The sequence below is a fragment of the Caenorhabditis briggsae genome (assembly GCF_000004555.2).
Source record: "Caenorhabditis briggsae complete genome, chrV, whole genome shotgun sequence".
In the NCBI taxonomy this organism is placed as follows: domain Eukaryota; kingdom Metazoa; phylum Nematoda; class Chromadorea; order Rhabditida; family Rhabditidae; genus Caenorhabditis; species Caenorhabditis briggsae.
In genome coordinates this window covers 7,066,016-7,088,202 of record NC_013488.2, presented here as the reverse complement: position 1 = coordinate 7,088,202, position 22,187 = coordinate 7,066,016, and the positions used below count along the sequence as shown (strand labels likewise).

Genomic DNA, 22,187 nt, shown 5'->3' with positions numbered 1-22,187 from the left:
AGTCGGGGAGGTGTCATACACAAGCTGTAATTCAATGTTGAAAAACGTTTTTTTTAAACTATCCCAATCTCTCTAATGGAAATCCACCCAATACTTACACTTTGAGCTCATTTATCTCGGTTGTTGTAACATATATCAAAAAGTGATCAATTAACAAAAGGTTCATTATAATATCAAATAATTTTGTCAGTTGACTACTTTTTGGTATCTTTTACAGAGACGGAGATAAATGGGCTCAATGTTTAAGCTCACAAGCGAAGCGACGAACTCGCGCCGTAGGCACACCAGCCAGATGTTTGAAGCGCCGCATACGAAACTAACCACACATGTTTCATCCATCCAACACTTCTGCATACATTCCTCAAAACTAATAGAATAAACTGTGGGAGTAGTAAAAATGGAAGGTTTCCCATAAGTTACAATCATTTTGTAATCATTTGGATCTAATGAAGAGTTCTTCAAAACTTTATGTTACTTAAAAAGTTTAAAATGGTTCTCACCAATTTTTCGACAGTTACAGTTAACAATAAAATAGTGAAGTATGTGTAGTGAGAATAGTTCATTTTGTGTGGGTGGCTTTGAAGAGCTTTTTCTGGGAATATGAAGTCTCTAAATCTGTCGGGCATGTCCGTTTTAATGGGCTATGTCCCCCATGACTTGTCACGCATCGTGAAGTGTTTTGAGTTTGATCAATGGTCAACGTTTTGCTTAATCTTTTAATTTATAGGGGCCTCTATAAAATCTACACTAGCTAGAAAAAGTATATACAACTGAAAATAATTAGGTCCAAGTATCCGGCCCTAGTCGACTTCCACAGTAATATCCAACCATACAAATATTCTGATGAGAAAACACTGCATTTTGGCACCTGGAATAACATGTGATAACGTTAGTACAAAAATAACCAACACCCACAGCATGTCGTCGATTCCTGATTGGGAATTATTTCTGGCAAAGTAGTACACACAGTCAGCATTTGTTTTTTGTGGCAGACCGTCTGGTTGACCAGCCAGCCATTTGAGTGTAGGGTTTAGTGCATTAGGATCAACAAAGTTGCTCAAGTAACTATTTGCCATTGCTGTAACTATTTGAAATAAAAATGCTATAGAGATTATTCATACTTTCTAGATATTGGTATTCCGCTGCATTGGCAGGGCCTGCCAAGGGTTGTTGAAAACTAGCCTTGCACATTTGGTTGGCAAATGTTCGGTTCATACAAGAACCGCTAGTTCCAACCTGTAGGTTTACTTTCATGAATGGTACTGAAGCAGAAACTGACCTGCATACACCAAATCGCTCCGCCTCTTCTTATTGGTTCCATTCTTGGGAAACAAGTGAATGGTTCACTCCTTTGAGTAAATGTCCAAACATTATTTTTCAATGTGATGTTGATAGGAAGGTATTGATTGAAGGTATAGGCACTGGCGTCTCGTTGGACGTCACTCTGGAACATTATCTATTTTGCGCATTTCGATTAATTTACTGTGTACCTGAACAGTTCCGTTTTTCAGAATTGGTTCTTCTTTATCGTCAGTACATGTTTTATTCCTAGAGAGGAGGCGAAAAGCTACTCTGCTTTTGCTAGAGGCTGTGAGCTTCTGGACCGTCGTAATTTGTTCGATACTGTAGTAATTGCAAGTGGGGGAGGTGTCATAGACTAGCTGAAAAAAAAAAATACATTCTCACATTCGAAAAACAAAACTGACCACACAATTCGGATCATTCCAACACTCATTTACACATTCGTCCCAAGAAATTGTTAACACAGTACTATCTGATGTTTTCAATGGTTTACCGCAAGTCACGACCATTTTGTAATCCATGAATGTGTCAGGAATAATCTGAACCGGCAATTCAAAACATTTAGTACTTTCAAAGTAATAAAATAGTTACCCCGTTTGCAGCAAAACAAGACAGTAAAAAACTGAGTAAGCTTCGATATCGTGTCATATATAGCTTGCAATATTATGTGCTCAAGAAAAACACAAGAATATGATTTTTTGAATCCTCCGAAAAAAAAATGATGAGGTCCCGAAAACATGTGTATATTCTTGCAATATTGTGCACGTCACCAACAAGTGCGGAAGCGCACATGACTTTGCAAAGTTATATTTTTGATTAAATGGTATATTCAGAGGTTTTAACTATTTTATTTTAGATTCCACTGTCCCTTCAATTCCATAAGAATTGCCGGAAAAATGGAAAAGCCCTCTAAAGATGCCTTTGAACAATAGAAGGGTCGGCTTTTCTAATACAGGTTTCACGGTATGTATCGAAGAACCCTTTCTTGAATTCACATGACTACCATGTGGAATCTTACTGTAGATGTAATACTGAAGTAGTAGATTACCTCTGCAGCCTATTTGAAAAAATAGTTCAAGAAGTAGCCGGCATAAACCACAATCAGATTGTGAATAACTATTAAAAACATCCAGCGAATTGCAATACAAAAAATTGGTCATTGAACGACTAGAAGATGGTATCTAAAGAGAAATATGGAAGTGATGTTTCGAATTGAATTGGTAAAGTTTTATTATCATGTCAAACGCTCTGAAAGGATGGATTTACAAATATGAAAGGTTTTGGGAATGGAAACTTGTATTCTGAACGGATTTTAGTATAACCTTCAAAGTCAGATCGTAAAAGTTCAACCAGAAAACATGTTATTACAATTTCAGATCGTATTTTAGAGTTTTTGGAATCCTAGCCGTGGTCAGGCCGATATTTGCACTATCGATCTGAGAATGTTTCTAGGACTCTTTTGCTAATAAGATGAGAAAACTATCCCTGCTCCTTCATTGCGTCGGAACTTCCGATTCGGAAGTCTTCGTGTGCATAACCAGGTGCCAATCTACTATTCACAATAATCGTATTCATGTTTTGTAGGTGCACTCATAGAATTTCCCAATTAATCTGATTGTCTCATCAAAAACCAAAATTTTCCTCGCACTGGGCACCCTGTTTTATTTGACGTCATTCCGTGCTTATCTCGATTTGCATCGACCGATCGCACTCGGGGAACGAATTGTTTCGGTAGATATCATCATGCGCTCAGACAAGTCTAGTTGAATTCTTGGACTTTTTTCATCTTTCTTCCTGGATGAAATAGTTCTTGGAAAAGAAAGCATTTCGGCGTTTCCCGAAATTTTAGAAGAAAGGTGTGGACAATCATTTTTTGTTTGGATACAGTGAAAGTGATTCACTGCTGTTGTAGAATTCAGGTCAAATATTTATAATGACGCTAAGAAATGATTTTTAAGCGAATGGGGAAAAAAAGCCAAAGATACCGTGAAACCTGTAATAGAACGACCCCACAATGTCAAGTTTAATCTCAACCATCTCGGTCCGTATAAGAGATGAGAAAATGTGTCAACTGATAAAATGTTTGTGCTATCATGATAAACAATTCATCAGTTGACAACTTTGCCATATCTTCGACAGGAACCGAGAAGATTTAACACTTGACAGTCTAGGTTCAGACTCCTGAAAATGGTCAAATAGGCTGAAATCAACTGAACGATACGTTTTTGTATATCTTACTGACCGGTAATGTAGCATTCATATAATACTTCTAATTTTGAAGAGGTTAAAGAAAACTATCAAAATTTTGTAAAAATCGAAACGAAGTTTCTAAAATTCAGTTATATCTTACAAAAAGATTTTAAAAACCAATCAGGAGTAATTTCCAAATTACAAAAACTGTATGCATTTGCTGAAAATGGGAAGAAATGCACACTTGCGTTGTTATTTAGTTTTTTAGGATATAGCGCTCGTAACTGACTAAAAGACAATACGATTTCTAAGTTTTTTTTTTCAGAAACTGTCATTCGTGGTACTGTAGTAAACGTAGGGTTTCAGAAAAAAACGTTTACGATGTTTTATGGACAAATGAAAGAGTTGTGTGAGCTTTCTAATTCCCCTTTAGAAAATTATAAACAAAACTTGGCAAAAATAACAACTTTCCCGCTATTTCGGAGAACCTGGTCAGAAAACGCGCCCCTGCGAACGTGAGAAATCACTGCGCAACGTGTCTTCGTTTCGTTGGCTGAGGATCAAACTTTTAAACGTTGAGTAAAAAAATCGCGCGTTGCAACGCGTTGATTAAGAATAATTAGGTCAAATCCACGTCGACTTTGAAATTATTAAATTTCGTTTGGCCTAAATGTTTTCTGGGGCGCGATTTTTGACCCGTTGCTTTGAAACACTGTGAACTTCCCACCAACAGCTGCAGTTGTAACAAATATTTTCGTTATTAATTTTTAACCAATATTCGAGCTTTCCGTGTGACTGAAAAACGAATTTCCGATAACAATGCTTTCCCACTGTTTCACTTACAGTATTCTCAAAAATCTACCTTATCCCAACCTCCTTGTGCTAAATCGCACTCTTCTGATGGTGATTCACCGGGGAATGTGCATTGCATCCCCCGCAATCACTTTCTTTTATTAAATTCTTTATCATGTAACCAGTATAAAAGCCCCTCTATTGTATCATTCTATATCGTTCAATAAACCAATGTAGCTTCTAAAACACTCCTGACTATCGCACCACCATCAATACTGGCCTTTCAAGGTGTGGGCGGGATTCCTCGGGTAGCACGTTTTTCAACGTACCGAGACAAAATATGAAAGAAATTGAGAACAATAGCACTGGGAAGACATTTGCACTTTATCAGATTTTGAGCGATTCGCAAGAAAAAAGAACGTTGGATGAAAAAAAAGTTTCCTACCCGATTCATGTGAATTTTTGGACCGGCTGATTTCCGAGATAGGAGCGTATATATATTTGAAGGAGTGGCGAGACCAAAACAATTAATTTGAGAATTCTTTTCCATTTTGAACTTTGAAATTCCCCTACTAAATTCTACTCAATTCCTGAACGATGTCTAGGCAACAAGGTAATTTATTCATAAAATCTTATTATTTGATAACTTTTATCTCAACTTTTAATCAAACGGTTGTTACTCTGACATCTACACATTCACTGTGATTTTGTAAAAGTAGTGTTTTGAAAACATTCAAAAAATAGTTGCCTGAAATTGCTATCCACTGATTCTGTATCCTTTTTATTTGTGTGTTTCCATTTTACCGTACAACCTGTTTTAGAAAGGCATATCTAAATATATGAAGTACCCCCTTACGTTCGTACGCTTTCAGTGAAATTCGAGAATTCCACAATTTCCCAGAAATTGGTTGAAACAAAAACTCGGACACTTTCGGTAAAACTGATAGATTTTCGTGAACATTGAAGTAGAATTCCTCGAAACATTCGATGAAAACTTTTGAAAAATAATGGCTGGAAAAATAGGAGGGCCCCCTCTAATTGAAGGGCCCCTGTAATAAAAGAGCACTTCATTTTAATACTGGTTTTTTGGGAGTCTTCACTTTTTTGAGTCATTCCGAGTAAACTGTATGTGTTAAGATGGAACGATATTGAAGGAAACATAGTGGATTAAAGTTTTAAGATCAACATTTCTTAATTTCAAATTTTCAGATCCCTGTCTCGTATGCACTGTTACCGAGCGAACCAGCTACCATTTTGGTGCTCAGTCTTGCATGGCATGTGCTTCGTTTTTCCGACGAACTGTTTCTTTTGGAATCAGATTTTTGTGCAAAGCCAATAATGATTGTGTGATTTCTCCAGGTGAGCTTTCTTGGAACTTATTTGTAAAATGTCTTTGCAAAAACAATTTTTACAGATATCAAATTCATTTGCCGGTCATGCCGGTACAAAAATTGTATCAAAGCGGGAATGAGAAGAGAACGTAAGTTGTTTATTGGAAAAGTTTTAATTTATTGGCGATTTTTAGAAGTGCAGCAGAAAAAAGATGAGCAGAAGATGCCAAAATACATTTTGGAGTCACGGAAGTTGGGTGTTCAGGAAATCGTTCGAGGTGCATAATTAAATTTAAAAACCAAAACTAAAAATATTTTTCCAGGATACACCACAACTCGGAGCACTGGTAGTGTAACATCTGGTAGTGATAGTCCAACAAACTCAACAAGATCCAACTCTCCTGAATTTTCTCCATGCATATCCACTAATGGTGTATCTGAAACTATATACGATATATCATCAGAAGAAAAATCGGATTTGGAAAATGAGCAATTCAGCACGATTCTCAATGCAAAACATGATGAGCTGCTACAGTACTACGTGAAGCAAATTGAGAGAGCAACGGTAATGAGACAATGCGAGTTACCAGAGGTTTGTGAATCTACCGTAACCCACAAGAAAAATAGATTGATAGTTTTTTGCCATTGCCGTGTTATGATAAGCGAGTCTTTTACATGTTTGCTTGAAATTTGTTGCTAGGGTTACGGTATTCCACAAAAAATCATGACATCATTTGCAGGACGCTTATCAACAGTTTCTTGTCTCCAAGAAAATCAACGATCAACTAGCACTAGACATTTGCCAAACCTGTCCTGGCACGGATCTACTTGAACAAGCTGACCTCGATGTACTCTTCCGTTATTGCTCATTCTCTAGTCTTTGGATGGACTCTGCATGGCTTACTGTCTCCAGTAGTACTTCAAATGACGTGAGTACTTATATGGGAACTATCGCAAGTTTCCATCGAAACAATTGACCAGCAAACAAAAATGAACAAAGTCTTCAGATTGTTGGCGGAGATACTGTAACGACAAACCGAAAGGTCCTTGGATACGAAAATGGATACGAAAAGGGTACAGAAGGCACAGAATTGTCTAGGTGAGGAATTAATTGAATTAAACTTTGAAAAACAATCTGAAAATGTAGTTGAGTGAACTGAATTCATAGTAAACTTTGCAGTACGCTTATCAACTTCATCCTCCGTTTCCATTCTAGTATCACTACGGAGCTTTCACGACTTCAACTCGATGTTTTCGAATATGCTGCCCTGAAATCATTTTGCATTTGGAAACTGGCTCTTTTGGATTCAACTCTCACGTTGAAAATTGTAGCTCACGAGCAATATTCCGCAGTGACAAGCGCAATTAGCAAGTATTACCATGTAAGAAAATTATTTACTTAAAGCCTTTGACGATTAATTTTTTTTGCAGTACGACAAAAATATGGATGCGAGTGAAGTCGCAACCCGTCTTGGTGATATCACACTTATCCTAGGCTCTATTTTCGTAAGTTACCAATAAGGGCTTTGAAATCATATAATTCCTTTTCCAGAATGTCTATCAAGACATGCTTCAAATGTACCAAGTCCTGGAAGTCGATCTCTCTATCGAAAATTGAGATGTCTACAAAAAAGTTGTTCCATTGGTGTCTCTCAACCCGTCTGATGAAAATACGTGTTTTCAATTCTCCATATTTGTTGATCTATCAGATTCATCGAAACAGTCTTCACATTGTCATTTTACGTTATGCATCGATGTTGTGTAGATTAGCATTGTCAACCGGTGATGTACGATAAAATAAAGCTTTCTGTTTGAGTACCGTGTATTCTTATTTACAACATGAGGGACCATCATAGTGTTTCACATTTATACGGTCACCCTAATTTTGGAGTATAACAGGAGAACCGATGAAAATAACTGTCCTGCAACTAAACAATCGGATTCAGAACCTCAAATTACATACCCTTGACAATTTTCATGATGATACCAGCAAAACTGGCAAAATTAGAACACTTTGACTGAAAAATGGCTCTCTGCAAACGTTTCATATTTATACGGTTACCTCCGAAAAATAAGAGAAATAGATAATTTGACATTTAGTGGCAGCACCATTTGAAGTGAAAACATCAAAAACACGATTTGGCATGGATTGGAAAAAAATTTGGAATGTCCAGGCCCCCAGTCCCAGGCCCCCAGTCCCAGGCCCCCAGTCCCAGGCCCCCAGGCCCAGGCCCCCCAGGCCCAGGCCCCCAGGCCCAGGCCCCCAGGCCCCCAGGCCCCCAGGCCCGAGGCCCCCAGGCCCCCAGGCCCCCAGGCCCCCAGGCCCCCAGGCCCCAGGCCCCCAGGCCCCCAGGCCCCCAGGCCCCCAGGCCCAGGCCCCCAGGCCCCCAGGCCCAGGCTCCCAGGCCCAGGCTCCCAGGCCCAGGCCCCCAGGCCCAGGCCCAAGCCCCCAGGGCCTCTTCTCACTTCTCTCTTCCTTTATAGTGCTCTTCCTGAGGTCAATGGGCCAACTAGGGTCGTGGGTTGCTATACCACGCAGCGTTTTTTTTCTATAATTTCGAAAGTTTATATATATTTTTTGTTACGTAGATTTCTTTTATAAACAAATAAATATTTTTGTCACGTTTGAAAAATACTTGAATTTTTTTTTGAAATCTGTGAAACTCCTTTAAAAGATGGCTCCATTTGAACCTAATTATCTCTATTTCTGTTTGATATATCGAAAAATGTTTAACTGATGAAATGTTTCTGATTTCAAGACAAACAGTTTTGCTTTAAAAATTAATGAATGTCTTTCACAGGAACCGAGATATATTTGTTCAAAGTTTCAAACATAATTTTTATCATGGCCCCCGAACATTCAACTTGGATCTCAGAGCTCTCGGTTCTTGAAAAAGATAAGAATAAGTTCTCAACTGATAAATTGTTTATCATAATGTCAAAAATATTTTCTGTCAGCTACACATTTTTGATATTTTGCACAGGAGCAAAGAAAAATAAGCTCACACTGAACAGTGTGGGGGGCCCTTCTATTACAAGTTTCATCGCATTTTCTATCGAACTCTTCTTTGTTCAATGAGGTAGAATACTCCCAGAGTGAATCAATCCAAATATTGGCAAACTCAAAATATTTAAGCAGAACCACGATGTCATCCCGATCGAGAATATCAACTCCAGGACACATCGTACAAGCGTCGAGTGCCCACTCGCTTTGAATGTTTATTACCTCCAGAAGTTCCTCAATATTGTTTACCAGAAGAGTATTCTAAAACTGCCAACGACATGAAAAAAATAATTTGAAATCAATTTACCTTTACATTTGCACTCTTGGCAAGCTCTACTTGTTTTACATAGTAGTTTAAAAGCTCTCCGTGGCTTACATCCAGAATTTTGCTGAATTCTTCGTTCCCTTCACTGCTCACTGAAGGAGATGGACTGCTTTCTGATTGTTCTCCTTGTGAGAACTCGTGTAACGTTGTATAAGAGTTTGTGGTGTAGTCTGGAATAGTTTGATTATTTTAATTGGCAAAAACCCTGTAATAGAAAGGCCTCACACTGTCATGTTAATTTTTCGGCTCTTTATGACAAGGGGGGGGGGGCATGAGAAAGGGGGGGGGGGGGGCCAAATGGAAAAATTATGCCTAAGTTAAGATTTACCCATTTTTCCAAGTTTTGTGGTTATTTCCACTAAAATTTCGTGCTTTGAACATTTTTCATCATTTTTTGAAATTTTCAGTTTATGTCATTTTTATACATGTTTGTATGACTCTTTTGTTCCTAAGCCTAAATTAATCAAATATCAGCTTAATAAATTGAAATTACACAGTTTCAAAAGCAAAAAAAATGTTGTTCGTGGAAAAAACGACCTAAACTGAACTTTTTTTGAAGTTATGCATTTTTATGGAAACAAGCACAAAGTACGAAATTTTCATAAAAACAATGGCAAAACTTGAAAAAATCGAAAAACCTTCACTTAGACATAATTTTTACCCATGGGCCCCTTCTGTCTTTTCATGCTGACATTTCACTCAGAAAATATTAAAAGGGCCTTTTTTTAGTTATGAAAAATTACATTACCTCTCACTATTTCCCCTCCTTCGTTCCTGGAATTCAAAACATATTTCGGTGTTCTCTTGTCATTTTTCCTCTGTTGCACCACTGAAAATAGTTTTCACAGTTGAAATATGTATTCCTACTTACAATCCCGGTTCATTCCAGCTTTGTTTATACAACAATCATATCTGCATGCTCGGCAGATGCTCCGAACTTCCGGTGAGCTGATACAATCATTTTCTCGCTTGCACACATATCTAATGTTCAGGGAAACTGTTCTTCGGAAAAATGAAGCACAGGCTGTACACGAAGCTCCACCAAAGTGGAAGTGAGTTCGACAGGATAGTCTACAAACTAGGCACATTCCAGGTGAAGATGGTGTAGCTGAAAAAAGTTTTAAATTGATCCCACATAATTTTCGGAACTCTTAAAATTTTTTAAAAATCTTTAGGTCAACATTCTGGTAATAGGCCAAAACTTTAAAACTCACATCCTGAAGATCCGCTCATATTGTGATTAAAGGTGTCAAATGACAAATCAGATGGAATATGAATAACCGCGATTTGCTTAGCGTATCATAATTTTCACACCTTCTTATAAGTGAATCCACAGCCCGCCCATCCCGCGTCAGTGAGGTCATAAGCGTGTAAGGGTTCCGACCATTTTTTTCCCTCCTTTTTGCAGGCTTTCTTTGAGACATCAATAATTTAGAGGTTGGTGTGACTGTGTACACAATCCGATTCAGGTGGAGAAGTGACGTAGAGATGCTATCCGTAAAAATTTAAAACACACATTGGAAAAATTATAAGGAGGATATCTTCAATAATTTTTTGGACGAACTTATGATCATCTTAAAAATGAACGGCTTATGTTGGCTTTTTGAACTAGAATAATGTTCAGTGAAACCTGTAATAGAATGGCCCCTAACTTTTAACTTTGAACCAATTTATCTCGGTTCCGGTCAACGATACAAAAAAAAGTGGTCAACTGATAAAATATTGGTGAAATTATGATAAACGTTTTATTAGTTGTTGACAGACTTTTGATATCTCATACAGAAATTCAGATAATCGAGCTCAAAGAGAAAGTATAGAGGCTCTTCTGTTATAGATTTTACCATAACTGAATAACTGAAACCAATAACTATGATATTTAAACACGATTTTTGAAAACTCGCTTATTTTCAAATTTAAAAAAAGCTGGCACCTAGAAATTTCACGGGCGGCGTTCGTATCGATTAACGAGGCCCACCTCCGAAACCAATACTGTATTAAGCGAAACCAATTTTTGTGAATTTAATTTGGTTTTCTGAACAAGATTTAGATTTTTTGATAGAAATATGATCGCCAGCATTTCTAGAATCTATTGTTCAAAAACTAATTTTTTATTGTGAAAATCGACCGAACGAGGCAAAAGTCTGAAATTTTAAGATTTTTCAGCGCCGCCTTATACATAAATCAAAACAAACAACGGCTTTCAAATTCTGAGGTGCTTACTGGGTTCCAAAGAAACTGGACAGAAATCGCGCCCCGACCAGTTTCTTTGGACTACTTTTTTTAAATTCAACAATACTAAGACTAATCTTACGGTGTTTTATGAAATATATGCCAATTTGCTAGTTTGTGACATGTGCTGTATATTTAGGAAAAATCACAAAAGTTTGGAAAAGTAATTTTCAAAAAAAGTAACTGAAAATTTTATCCAATTAATTTTACAAGCGTTATTGAAAATCTTTAAGGTTTGTTGAGAGTCGAAACGTTATAAGAAATCTAACAGAAAGATGCTTTGAGAAGCTCAAACTACAAGAACTCTGTTTCATAAAAATGTGTTCTCAACAAAAAAAAACCAATAAGGTGATGAACAAATTCAAAAAATTTCATTAGTGAAGATAATATAAAACATAAAATTAAACAATTGTAGAGAACAAAGTGAAGTGGAACATTATTACATTCTTTATGGGTCGATTATTATTTATGCGAACGGTAATATACTTTAAAACATCTCGACCAAGCTATAAATGAATTCTTTCGACCGCCTCACCACCGCTTTTATTTCACCCTACAATCTCGTCTGACCTTTTTTTCAATTTTTTGTCTATTTTAAGTACTACCTGAAGCTATTTCCAAAACACACGACACATATCTCGTCTAGATAGAAATCGTGCGAAGAACGGGCCCAACTTTTTATGAAGATCTGAGAAAGTGGATGAGATGAAAACGGTCGTATTCCGATATAAAATTTCAGATAAACGGGCAATCTACATTTACATTTTGGAAGGAATATCTGTTCTGGAATTAAGTTTTCAGAAAGAGAGAATATATCTTTCCAGTAAAATATACATTTTTGACATTATGATAAACAACTCCAAAAAAATGAGCAGAATTGAAATCAGTAAGCGGAGCCGGCCGACATTTAATAGCCTGGTTGGGCAAAAATCGTTCGACGGCTAAAAAATGCAGGCTCGGACCATAATACCGCTTTCGAAGTCGGTCGATTCTTATTGTAGGCTGTATAGCTCTCCGAGCTCTATCATCTGGTATACTTTTTCCTCACAATTTCAATTTTGAAACAACGTACCAGGCCCATCGGTGCGAACAAAGATGTGGACAATACAAGATAACGGTATCAACCAAAAATAATTGTAATCTTTTGCACTTTCTGAGTGGAACTGTAAGATTTATCTGAAATCAAAAAACATCCTATTCCTTCTACACCATCCGATGATTCCAATCTAAACCGTTTTTTCCTATATCCCTTGTGTACATAGTCTTCTAAAAACTATTCTCCATCACCACGTTCATTCTACATATACATGCATTTTTCCTTTTGAGAAACATTCAGGCGTTTATCTGAAAACGAAAAACAGGACCAAAAAACAGTAATTGATGCAATCTTCATTTTTTTCCACCGCTATTTCGAATATGTGTGAAGATCATGAGATAAATCAAATGACCGCGAAGAATCCGAGGACTCGTGCACCTGAATTTCTGGGAATTATTTCAGAAGCGCGTTTTCGGATTCATTTGGGTTTATTTTTAAGGTATAAAAAGATTTTTAAAATGTACAAATACCGTATTCTATCTGATAAAGACAGGTAGATTTCACAAGCGGACATTTCGAAAGTGAAAATTTAGTTTTTTCAAAAAAATTTTTTTTCGAATTTTCCGATTTTCAGAATCTATCACAAAAAAAACATACCGTAAAACCTCTAATAGAGCGACACCCGGATCGTCCACTTTGAGCCTATATATCTCACTTCTTATGAAAGATATCAAAAAGTGGTTAACTAATAAAATGTTTATCAGGATATCAGCAACATTTTACTAGTTAGCCACTTTTTGATATCTTTCACAGAAAATGAGATATATATATATGCTCAAAGTGGACGATCCGGGTGTCGTTCTATTAGAGGTTTTACGGTACTCGAAAACACTACAACTCGTTTTGTAGTCTGAAATTCATCTATTCGCCTGTATTAAAGGAGGCCAGACATGAAAATTTTCAAAATTCTAGTTTTTTGATATATCACATAGTACAGTCAGAAAATAACAATGGACACCAAACCATAACTCCTTGTTACTGTACAAGTAAGAACGCGGCCGTTCTTCGAAGCGGCGCCAACTCCTCGTTTCATAATCGTTTTTTCCGGCAGCAGACGACAAAGGGCTTGTGGTGTAGTGGGGGCGCGCTTGGTTACACAGGTAGAGGGGGACAGCCGAAAAACGGGCCGTCTGGCGGGCGCGGACTGCCGAAAAGCGAACAGTCGGCAGTCGAATCGCGCGCCGCCGACGGTCCGTCTGTAACGATTTGCGCCTCGAAGACGGACCGTCTATAATGATAGCGCCTTCTTGACAGTTCATCATTAAACAGGTAATAAACAATAGAAATTCTTTATTCAACTAACAGTTTCTGTGGATTGTGTATTGTTTTTAAAAAGTAACTCTGATTTTTTCAAAGGTGAACTTTTATGAGTAGAGCAAGAGAAAACACATAAGAAATCACAAGTTCTGAATGAGACAGAACTTCCGATTTTCTTTCTGTGTTTTCGCAAAATTCAAACTTCACAGAAACTCAACTCGGAAAATCAGAAGCTTTTTTTATTTCCTTTCGTTCTCTTTCTCTTTCGTTTCTCCCTTTCAACTTTTTTCGTTTTTCGGTATGTACATTTCTCTCATTGAACAGTATTTTTCGCTTATAAGTACGTTCAAAATAAATAAAATTGATGCGTTCGCAACACTAAAAACTGGCAAGTAAAAAATCTTTAGATTTTTAGGCTCTGCGGCATTTTTAAAGCAGACTTCAAAAGGGCGACGTTTCGCATGTGAAATTTAAAAAACAAGTCAGAAACAGCAAAAACTGATTTTCGTATTAATTTTTGTGCGAACCTTGCAAAGTTGTTACTTTCCAAACATTGCACTTGCAAAACGTCACACCTATGAAGTATCGGCGAGGTGAATTTTCGACAACGCATGAACAATTTCAGAGTTTACGATAGTTTTTGCTTCGGAACGTATAAAAACTTACCAACTCACCATATAAAAACTCCTGAAAGGCTGCATTTGTAACGTTCCGAAGCAAAAAATAGCGAAACTTTCGAAACTTTCATCGCAAGGAGTTTTCGCCGATTTTTTCTGCGTTTTCGACTAAAAACGCGCAGAGCGAAAGTGCGCAAAGCTTTTCAGTGCTTCTTTATGCCAGTAGTTAGATAAATTAAGCGAAAAATACTGAATTTCAATAAGAGAACACTTCGAAAAGCGAAAGAAACTGAAAAAAAGACGAAAAATTAGTAAAGTCTTGTGCCGCTAAACAAGGCGCAGCCGGGATTTCGGAGTGTCGTTGCGGGATTTCGGAGTGTCGTTGCAAACCGAAATTTTGAAACTCGGCAGTTATAAAACGGCATTTAAAAACGAATTGTTGTGATTTTTGAAGAAAAACGGAAAAAATAGCACATTCAGACACAAATTGTACAAAATTAAAAACAAATTTCGTCGGAAATCTTAAGCAAATTGAAAAATATGACCGAGAACATGTGTCCTGAACGATTGATTATTATCATGCGATGACAACTCGAGTAAAGATTTTGGAACACGAAAATGCTAACACATGCTTCTAGATATATACCAAGGAATTTTCAAACATATTTTTTTATTCAGCCGCCATCAACCAGTCAGCGCCTATTCGACTGTCATTTAGCAGTTTTTCACCAACCGCGCCTCAAATCCTAATTTTTATAGAAATGCTTCTAATAACGCATTTTTTAGCTTCCCAGACCTCTCTATGACTTTTATGATGTTTTTAGAGAGAACTATTTTTTCAACAAAATTTTCCATTCTGAAGGAATTTGGACCGCCAACACCCGGTCGTTGGCCAGTCAGCGCCTCTTCGACTGTCATTTAGCAGTCGTTCAACAACCTATTTTTTGAGGTGGTCATATTTGAGGAAAATAAGATTCTATCAACATTCTATAATCTAGTGGGAGTATGAGAAATTGTTTTCTGCATGATTTCCAATCAGAACCTTCAAGTATGTTTTCCAATCGGTACCGACTGTCCGTCGACGGACCGTCGACGGCCCGTCAGTTCTCCTTCGGCTGCCAACTAGCAGTCATTCGCCAGTTTGCGCCTCTTCAGCTGTCATTTAGCAGTTTTTTGGCAGTCCCCCTTTACCTGTGTATCAGTCGCGCATCGCGGGTTCGATTCCCATCAGTTCGTTTTCGTTTTTCTTTCTGTTTTCATGCGGCGACATCATAGAATGACCGAATAACAAGAAAAAGTAGGGAATAATTGCCAAACAGTGAAGAAAACTAGTGTATTCTAAAAAAATAAATGCTCGTCAAGTAGCGCGCATTGGGTCGCAATCGCACGATTTTCCGTCAGAATACATGATCTCGCTCCAAGAAAACTCCGTAAACTTTCGTGACTGGCCTCCTTTAACACGCTTTCGGAATGTCTCGCTTTCGAATTGTCGCGGTTTCGAAATGTCCGCTTGCGAAATGTCCCGGAGCCGAAAACGAACTGCACAGTTACGGTGGACTTCTATTAGAGGGTGACTTCCATGAAAGAAAAAAATGTCGGTGATAACTGCATGAAATGAGGTAAAATGTTCAGCGGAAATCGATTTTCAAAATATAAGGGAATAAAAGGTTCAACTATTTTAACTTCGAACATTTTGACCGTTCCGGAAACGAAATGTGATTTCAAATATTCAAAAATTAACAATGGGGTGTAGAAATTTTTGATAAAAGCAAAATTCAGCTGCCGGATCAAGCAGTTATGAAGTTTGACTACTCACTCTAAAATACCAGCAAGGAAGGTCATTACGCTCTTTGATAATTATACTATTAACACCAGCCTGTTTGCCGCGCCTCCGGCGCTTCAAACAGCTGGAATAAACCTTTTTCTTTTACTGTTCGTCGCTTCGCGACTCACTCTTTTTTAAATGTGACGTCAATTTCTATTGATTGTGTTGTCAACTTTCATAAACTGGAGTGACAGTCTGCTTATGGGCCTTCGGGGCTAAACCTTCTGGCTCCCGCTTACAACAGCCTTAACCGATTGAGTTTCGGCTTGGACAGATAAATCAGAAATGTAGATCAGAAATGTGTTTTAGTTGATACACGAACTGTTCAACATTTCCAAATTTTTAGAACTAATAATTTTCCTGAATTCCCGAATATCTTGAAATTTAACAACTTATAATTTTTTCAGATGTTTCGAAATTCAGGAGTCTTGAATTTTCGGAACTGCGATTCTAGAACTCAAAGATTTTTCTATTAAAATACTTCATTTCAAAACTCATAATTTCTGAAATTTCGTATTTTCGAGTTTCCGTATTTCCGACTTTCTGAGTTTCTACTTCACAAATTCCCAAAATTAAAAATTTTAACACGAATCAGATTTTCAGAATTTTCTATAAAACACATTTCTGAGTTTTTGATTCACAAAGTTTATGAATTTCCGAATTTTCTAAATTCCGAACTTGGGCTTTCTGATATTCTGAACTTCTGAGTTTCTGGTTTTTCTGGTTTTTTGCTTTCGAGATTTTTTATTTTCAAAATTTCGAGTGTTCTAACTTTCAAATTTTTAAATTTCGTAATATTCCGAATATCTGAATTTTTATACTTCTGGATTTCCGAAGTTTCAAATCTCGGTATTTTCGAGTTCCCGTTTTTCCAATTTTCCGAATTCCTGAATTAGAATTTTAGAATTTCAGAGTGAAACCAAAATGTTTGAAGCATAGGAATGGTTAGAAATTTCGCATTTTCGAAAAAAATAATCAAATTTCGTGAATCAGAATCTCCGAAATTCAGTTTTTGAGAAGTTAGGGGATTCAGAAAGTCAGAATTTTCAAATTTTCTGAAATTTTTCTTTCTCTCTACTTTCAAAACTGATAATAAATAATTATTTTCCCAAAATCACCTTTTTATCAGATATAGTGTGAATAAGAAAAAAAATAGAGGGGTTGGACGGAAGTGACGTGAAAATTATTTTCTAAAGAGTTGCACTGTAGGAATGGAGTACCGTCTCCAGATGACGTCAGAACCAAAATTTCAAAATGAAAAATAGACGGGCAACATCTCGCTGCTATTTCTGATCATCTGTGAAAATTTGAGAATTTTTGGTCTACTGGGGACTTCGCTAGGGTCGTGGAACCGGGAACAAACGGACATACAGACAGAATTTGGTGATTGTTAATAGTAAAGATAAGAATGATGCTCTGATTTGTTTCTATCTAGGACTTTTTCTCTGTTTTTTTATTCACAATTCCGTGAAAGATGTTGTTCGTGAAGTTTGAATGTGTGTAGTATAAGCGGTACATCTCACGAGGTGTAAGAATGCGAAAAGCTAAAAAACAGAAATGATTTTTCCTTCAGATCTGTCTTGGATGCGCGTCACGAGGACAGTACCGGCTTAGAATTTTATGACAAAAAAAACCATTTTAGTTTTTTTGAACACAATTCGGGCTTCGAGACCTTTTCAAGTAGTCGCAAAGAATTTTGGAGGCATACATTCACCAACTAAATACCGTAGAAAAGATTTATTATGTTTTGATGTCAGCAAAAGTCCACGCTGATGACGTCCCCGAAACAGATCCGTTTCTGAAGTTTTTTTTTTTTCAATTTAAGGATTTCTATTTGGTTTTTCCTTGACGAGAGACCCTATTGAATTTAATCCGATTGGTTCCATATTTTGAGATTTATGAAATAGGAAGATACTATCTTACTTTTTTTGCCATAGTTTCCACCGAGAGTGTGTGAGGGAAAGATCTGCGGAAAATCAAATAGCAAAAGTTCAAACGTTCAAGAGAAATGTAAATATAGATAAAGGAATAAGTCGAGATGCCGAAACTGGAGAAGTTCTGAAATTATTATATCAAATTCGATTTCTTGATTCTGATCAAAATTTTTTCTGATCAAATTTGTTCGATTCGGTTCAATGAGTGTCATCCAAAACCGAAATTGAGTATCAGTCAGTCTCGCGTAAATGATCAGCTCGGTCCGAAGAATGCTATTCAATAGTTAATTTCCGTATCACCCAGTCTGGCGTAAATGATAACATGAGGATCACAATAATGGGTCAAAAACCAAAACTTGAAATCTGAAAATGCACGTCACGGTTTTTTAATGTAAGTTATTATTGTACCTGAAGAGGCGTTAGTTTTTTTCTGATTATTTTCATAATGAGAAAAGTTTGGTCAAGATTTAGAAAACACATTTTTAATCCTTCACAATTCAACCACCAACGTTTCCTACGCAATCTTAATTTAGTCAAGCTAAAGTTTTCTATAAAAATTATGATCTTTGCAAAGTTACTGATTATTATATTGCATGATTTACATCTTCAAATCCCGTATTACTCACTTTCAAATTCAAAATGTGAATCTTTGAGTGATTGAACGCCATTCACAAAAACATAATAAACCGCACTTATGGGAATTGTCTGGAACTATCGGATTTAGAAGCAAATGGGCGGGGAGAAAGCATTATGTACCAGCATAGAGAGGATTCTGAAAATTATTGTATTTCTGATACCACTCCGCTATTGTTTTTTCATTGTTTAACGGTTGTGATTTACAGAAAATGTATGTAAATTGGCTTCACTACTCGATTCCAAAAATCTCGTTTGTCTTATCCTTCATCTCCAACCCAGTTTTCATCTACCTCATCTGTTCCAACAAAAAAGTACTTTTTGGAAGTTACCGATACCTTTTAGTTTTTTTCGCAGTGTTCAATCTGTGTGCTTCGGTTGCAGATCTTCTCATTCCTGTTGTAAGTATAGTCCTAGTACGCTTTAGAAATTTTAAGCTTTCAGTCAGTTTTTTGCTACCACTATGCTTTTGTCACTTGGATTGTGGAGGGTCCATTTTCTGTGGTGAGTAGTTTACAAAGTGAATTAATGTGGAACATAATCGGAGGGTACAACAATTCGGGGATACAAGGGGGCACAAAGTGATTTAGGGTTACAAAATCGACAATTCTTGGTTACAAAAATTAGATTTTCAAGGTAATTTGGACCCCCGAATTGAGAATTGCGTACCCCTAAATTGTTTTGTACCCTGAGGACTACAAAACTTATAGACACTGCGAATTATTTGTCAAATAATGTAGAGCATGTTTTCTTCAAAAGATAATTTTTTCCAGCGATCAGAATATGGAGAAATTCCTCTCTCGTTCCGCTGTTCATTTATTGCTGGTACCTACGGTATTTTAAATATTCATTTTGTGTTCAGGTTTCTCACTTTGAAGAGGTATGCGATATACTAGAACTTTCTTTTAAAATCCCGATACTTTTAAAATTCCGATATTCAGCAATAACATAATCAATGATTATTTTATGCCATATGGTTTGATATTTTCCATTGGCTATGTTATAGTTCATATGTTTATTTGGTCATTGGTAAGTATAGAAAATTTAGGTTGTTTATTTTTGAAAGTAAAAATATTAAGATCGACTTCTACTGCCTTCACTCTGCACCTGAGATGCGAGACTACATACGAGTTCCATTCAAGGAACTCTATAATGAAAGTATTAGTGACATCAATTTTGTTGCTGGTTTATTTTCAGTTAGTTTCGCTTCTAGACACGGCCCACTAATTTGAATTCTAGGAAGCCTCGTCCACAATTGTTGCCAGATCGTGGGCTGGTATTCTACTGTTGACCATCATTGCAAGTTACTCTATGATCTTGTATTTTGTTTTGGGTTACAAAGTGAATCCCTCTATAAAGACCAGTAAAACAATCTTTCTGTGTTCAGATCGTCACAGGCCTGAACATCAAATCAATCACGATGAGTAAGCAAACGACACAGATGCAAAAACAGCTATTCAAAGCGTTGGCCATCCAAACAATCATTCCAATTTGCGTCAGCTTCATGCCATGCTCTCTTAGCTTCTATGGAGCGGCTCTGAGAATTGACTTTATGAAGTGAGACATAGATCATATACATATATATATTTTATGATTTCAGTTGGGTGTACTGGGCATCTGCCGTTGCTGTTTCAATGTTTCCTTTCTTGGATCCAATGGCTATCATTTTCTTTTTGCCAGCTCTTCGTCGGCGTATTATGAACCCTATTGGTTTTGGAAGAACTTCAATCTCAGTGGTGACACATCAGTATTCTGAAGCAACTAATCCAACATGATTTCACAGGTGATTCGCGAACAATTGTTTACGGACGCTCANCGTTCCGTAACCCGGGATCCGTTCGCATTTTACCTGTGTTGTAAAATAAATCAATAAATAAAACTTTTGATAGCTTAATGAATGACATACTCAAAAATATGAAATCAAAGCTCGTATTCTACGAATAGTAATCTAATGAAAAAAGTTAATAATGATCATAAGTTCTAGTGACTTTTCCGACATTCATAAAATAATGATTATGATTTCGAAATGAATTGAACATCAGCAAGTTTAAGGAAGATTGATCAAATCGAAAACATCCAGCGTATTTGTCCCATTCCGGAATAGAATCACATTTTAATTTTGCATTCGGTGGCTTCATGCATTTCTCCTCCAAGGCACATAGAGTATGCCTGAAAATGGAACGATTGAAAAACTAAAAAGTAAATTTCAAGTTTTACCATTTTAAGACGTCTAATGTGAATTGTGTTCTGGCTAAATACACAAACGCAGCTGACAACTGTAATCCTTTGTCGTTGTACTTTAATGTGTCAATATTGAAAGTTGGAAAGTAATCAAGCAACCCTGTAAGTTTTAGGGTTAGTCAGTTATTGTGCACTAGTTGGCTCGCCTTCCATTAACACAGCATAGTTACTGTGCGTGGAGTTGACAAACATCATAATTGAAGATTTCTGGAAAATTATCTTTCGAAGATGACATTTTTTTCCAGATAAACAAATTTCCTTATCACAATCCACATCCCCCTGGCACTTTGCAATCTCTCCATAAAAATTTGTCAATGGCTTTGGCTTCAACCACCGATTATGTGAATCGGTCCACCAAATATTTGGAAACTCTCGAATCGCTTCCTGAATCCAACTCTAGTAGTTGTTTTTCAGATTCCACTCACAGCTAGAATAAGTGCCTTGAACCGATACTCCATCCAGTTTTCCACATGTTTCGGGTACTTTTCGTAATCAAACTTCCGTACCTTAATATTTTTGTCCTTCTCAAGCTTCTCGATATGTGTATCAGATAGATCTAGGGAATATAACAACACTTTTTGCTTCGGCCAATGCCGTTTCAACAGTTCGTACTGAAAAATGACTAATTTGAAGAGCTACAAATTAGACCAACCATTTGTAGAAATTTTCCAAAATGATTAGATGAGATGGCTGAAACAAATATCACATCGCTTTCATTTCTTTCTTTATTGCTGAGATTAACGAGACGGAGATCCGTATCTTCCAGAAGCTCTGATAAAAAATCTATGGAAAATTTTTCGAAAATCCACTTACTCAGATCTTCCAGTGTACTCAAATAGCTGCAATTGAATTTTTTACCAGTCAGTGATAGGTTCTGAAAAATTGAGTTCTTTGGAATTTTTCTATTTTCGGAAACCTTCGGATTTCTGTAACAAAAATCGTAGGATTTTCCTGTTCGGTTGGAAATACACCTGCATTTTTCGGAAACATACGTGCTTGGCAAAAGCTCCAATAGGCCAACGGCATTCACATTATTCTTAAGTTTCAGTTTGTCATTTTGAAATTGTAAACGGTCTAGTGTTCTCCTTTTGATGATTCCAAATTTTCCCAATAATTCAGAGCTTTGCGATATTGAGGAAGACATAGCGGTAATTGCAGATTCATAGGAAACCTGAGCTTGTGGTTTCAAACTTTTGAAATAATCAGATGTGTTAACCTTAAGATGTTCTCACCTTTTGTACTTCATAAAAAATTACGAGCAGCAACAAACAACAAACTGTCCCATAAATATTTACAGCTTTCCTTTGCATTTCAATAGTTCTCAAATTTGAGTTTTTGGTTGCTGCAAATATTTATATAAAAATAGGACGCTTAATTAAGGACTAGATGAGTTTGATCACTCATGAAAAAG

General features: G+C 36.8%; 5 protein-coding genes across 5 annotated transcripts; 2 read left to right on the top strand and 3 right to left on the bottom strand.

The window, feature by feature from the left end:
* Positions 1-780: 780 nt before the first annotated feature.
* Positions 781-1,823, bottom strand: CBG06627 (the record flags this gene model as incomplete). Its single annotated transcript, XM_045237234.1, has 6 exons — positions 781-868; positions 916-1,078; positions 1,122-1,236; positions 1,280-1,444; positions 1,491-1,661; positions 1,707-1,823. The coding sequence occupies 6 exons, from the start codon at positions 1,821-1,823 to the stop codon at positions 781-783; spliced, it is 819 nt and encodes a 272-aa protein (XP_045093265.1).
* Positions 1,824-4,881: 3,058 nt separating this feature from the next.
* CBG06626 lies at positions 4,882-7,233 on the top strand (the record flags this gene model as incomplete). Its single annotated transcript, XM_045237233.1, has 10 exons — positions 4,882-4,897; positions 5,494-5,643; positions 5,699-5,764; positions 5,810-5,893; positions 5,939-6,207; positions 6,356-6,544; positions 6,623-6,714; positions 6,796-6,997; positions 7,047-7,121; positions 7,168-7,233. The coding sequence occupies 10 exons, from the start codon at positions 4,882-4,884 to the stop codon at positions 7,231-7,233; spliced, it is 1,209 nt and encodes a 402-aa protein (XP_045093264.1).
* Positions 7,234-7,326: 93 nt separating this feature from the next.
* On the bottom strand, positions 7,327-10,177 carry CBG06625 (the record flags this gene model as incomplete). The annotated part of the gene is made up of 6 exons (XM_045237232.1): positions 7,327-7,339; positions 8,678-8,880; positions 8,927-9,114; positions 9,693-9,773; positions 9,816-10,052; positions 10,159-10,177. The coding sequence occupies 6 exons, from the start codon at positions 10,175-10,177 to the stop codon at positions 7,327-7,329; spliced, it is 741 nt and encodes a 246-aa protein (XP_045093263.1).
* An 8,570-nt stretch (positions 10,178-18,747) lies between these two features.
* On the top strand, positions 18,748-20,310 carry Cbr-srj-20 (the record flags this gene model as incomplete). The annotated part of the gene is made up of 8 exons (XM_002647496.2): positions 18,748-18,936; positions 18,980-19,039; positions 19,309-19,415; positions 19,477-19,564; positions 19,615-19,731; positions 19,775-19,876; positions 19,923-20,092; positions 20,136-20,310. 8 exons carry the CDS (start codon positions 18,748-18,750, stop codon positions 20,308-20,310), a joined length of 1,008 nt encoding a protein of 335 aa, XP_002647542.2.
* A 186-nt stretch (positions 20,311-20,496) lies between these two features.
* CBG06623 lies at positions 20,497-21,753 on the bottom strand (the record flags this gene model as incomplete). Its single annotated transcript, XM_045237231.1, has 7 exons — positions 20,497-20,704; positions 20,753-20,876; positions 20,923-21,160; positions 21,202-21,387; positions 21,429-21,547; positions 21,590-21,650; positions 21,748-21,753. The coding sequence occupies 7 exons, from the start codon at positions 21,751-21,753 to the stop codon at positions 20,497-20,499; spliced, it is 942 nt and encodes a 313-aa protein (XP_045093262.1).
* Between the last annotated feature and the right edge of the window lie 434 nt (positions 21,754-22,187).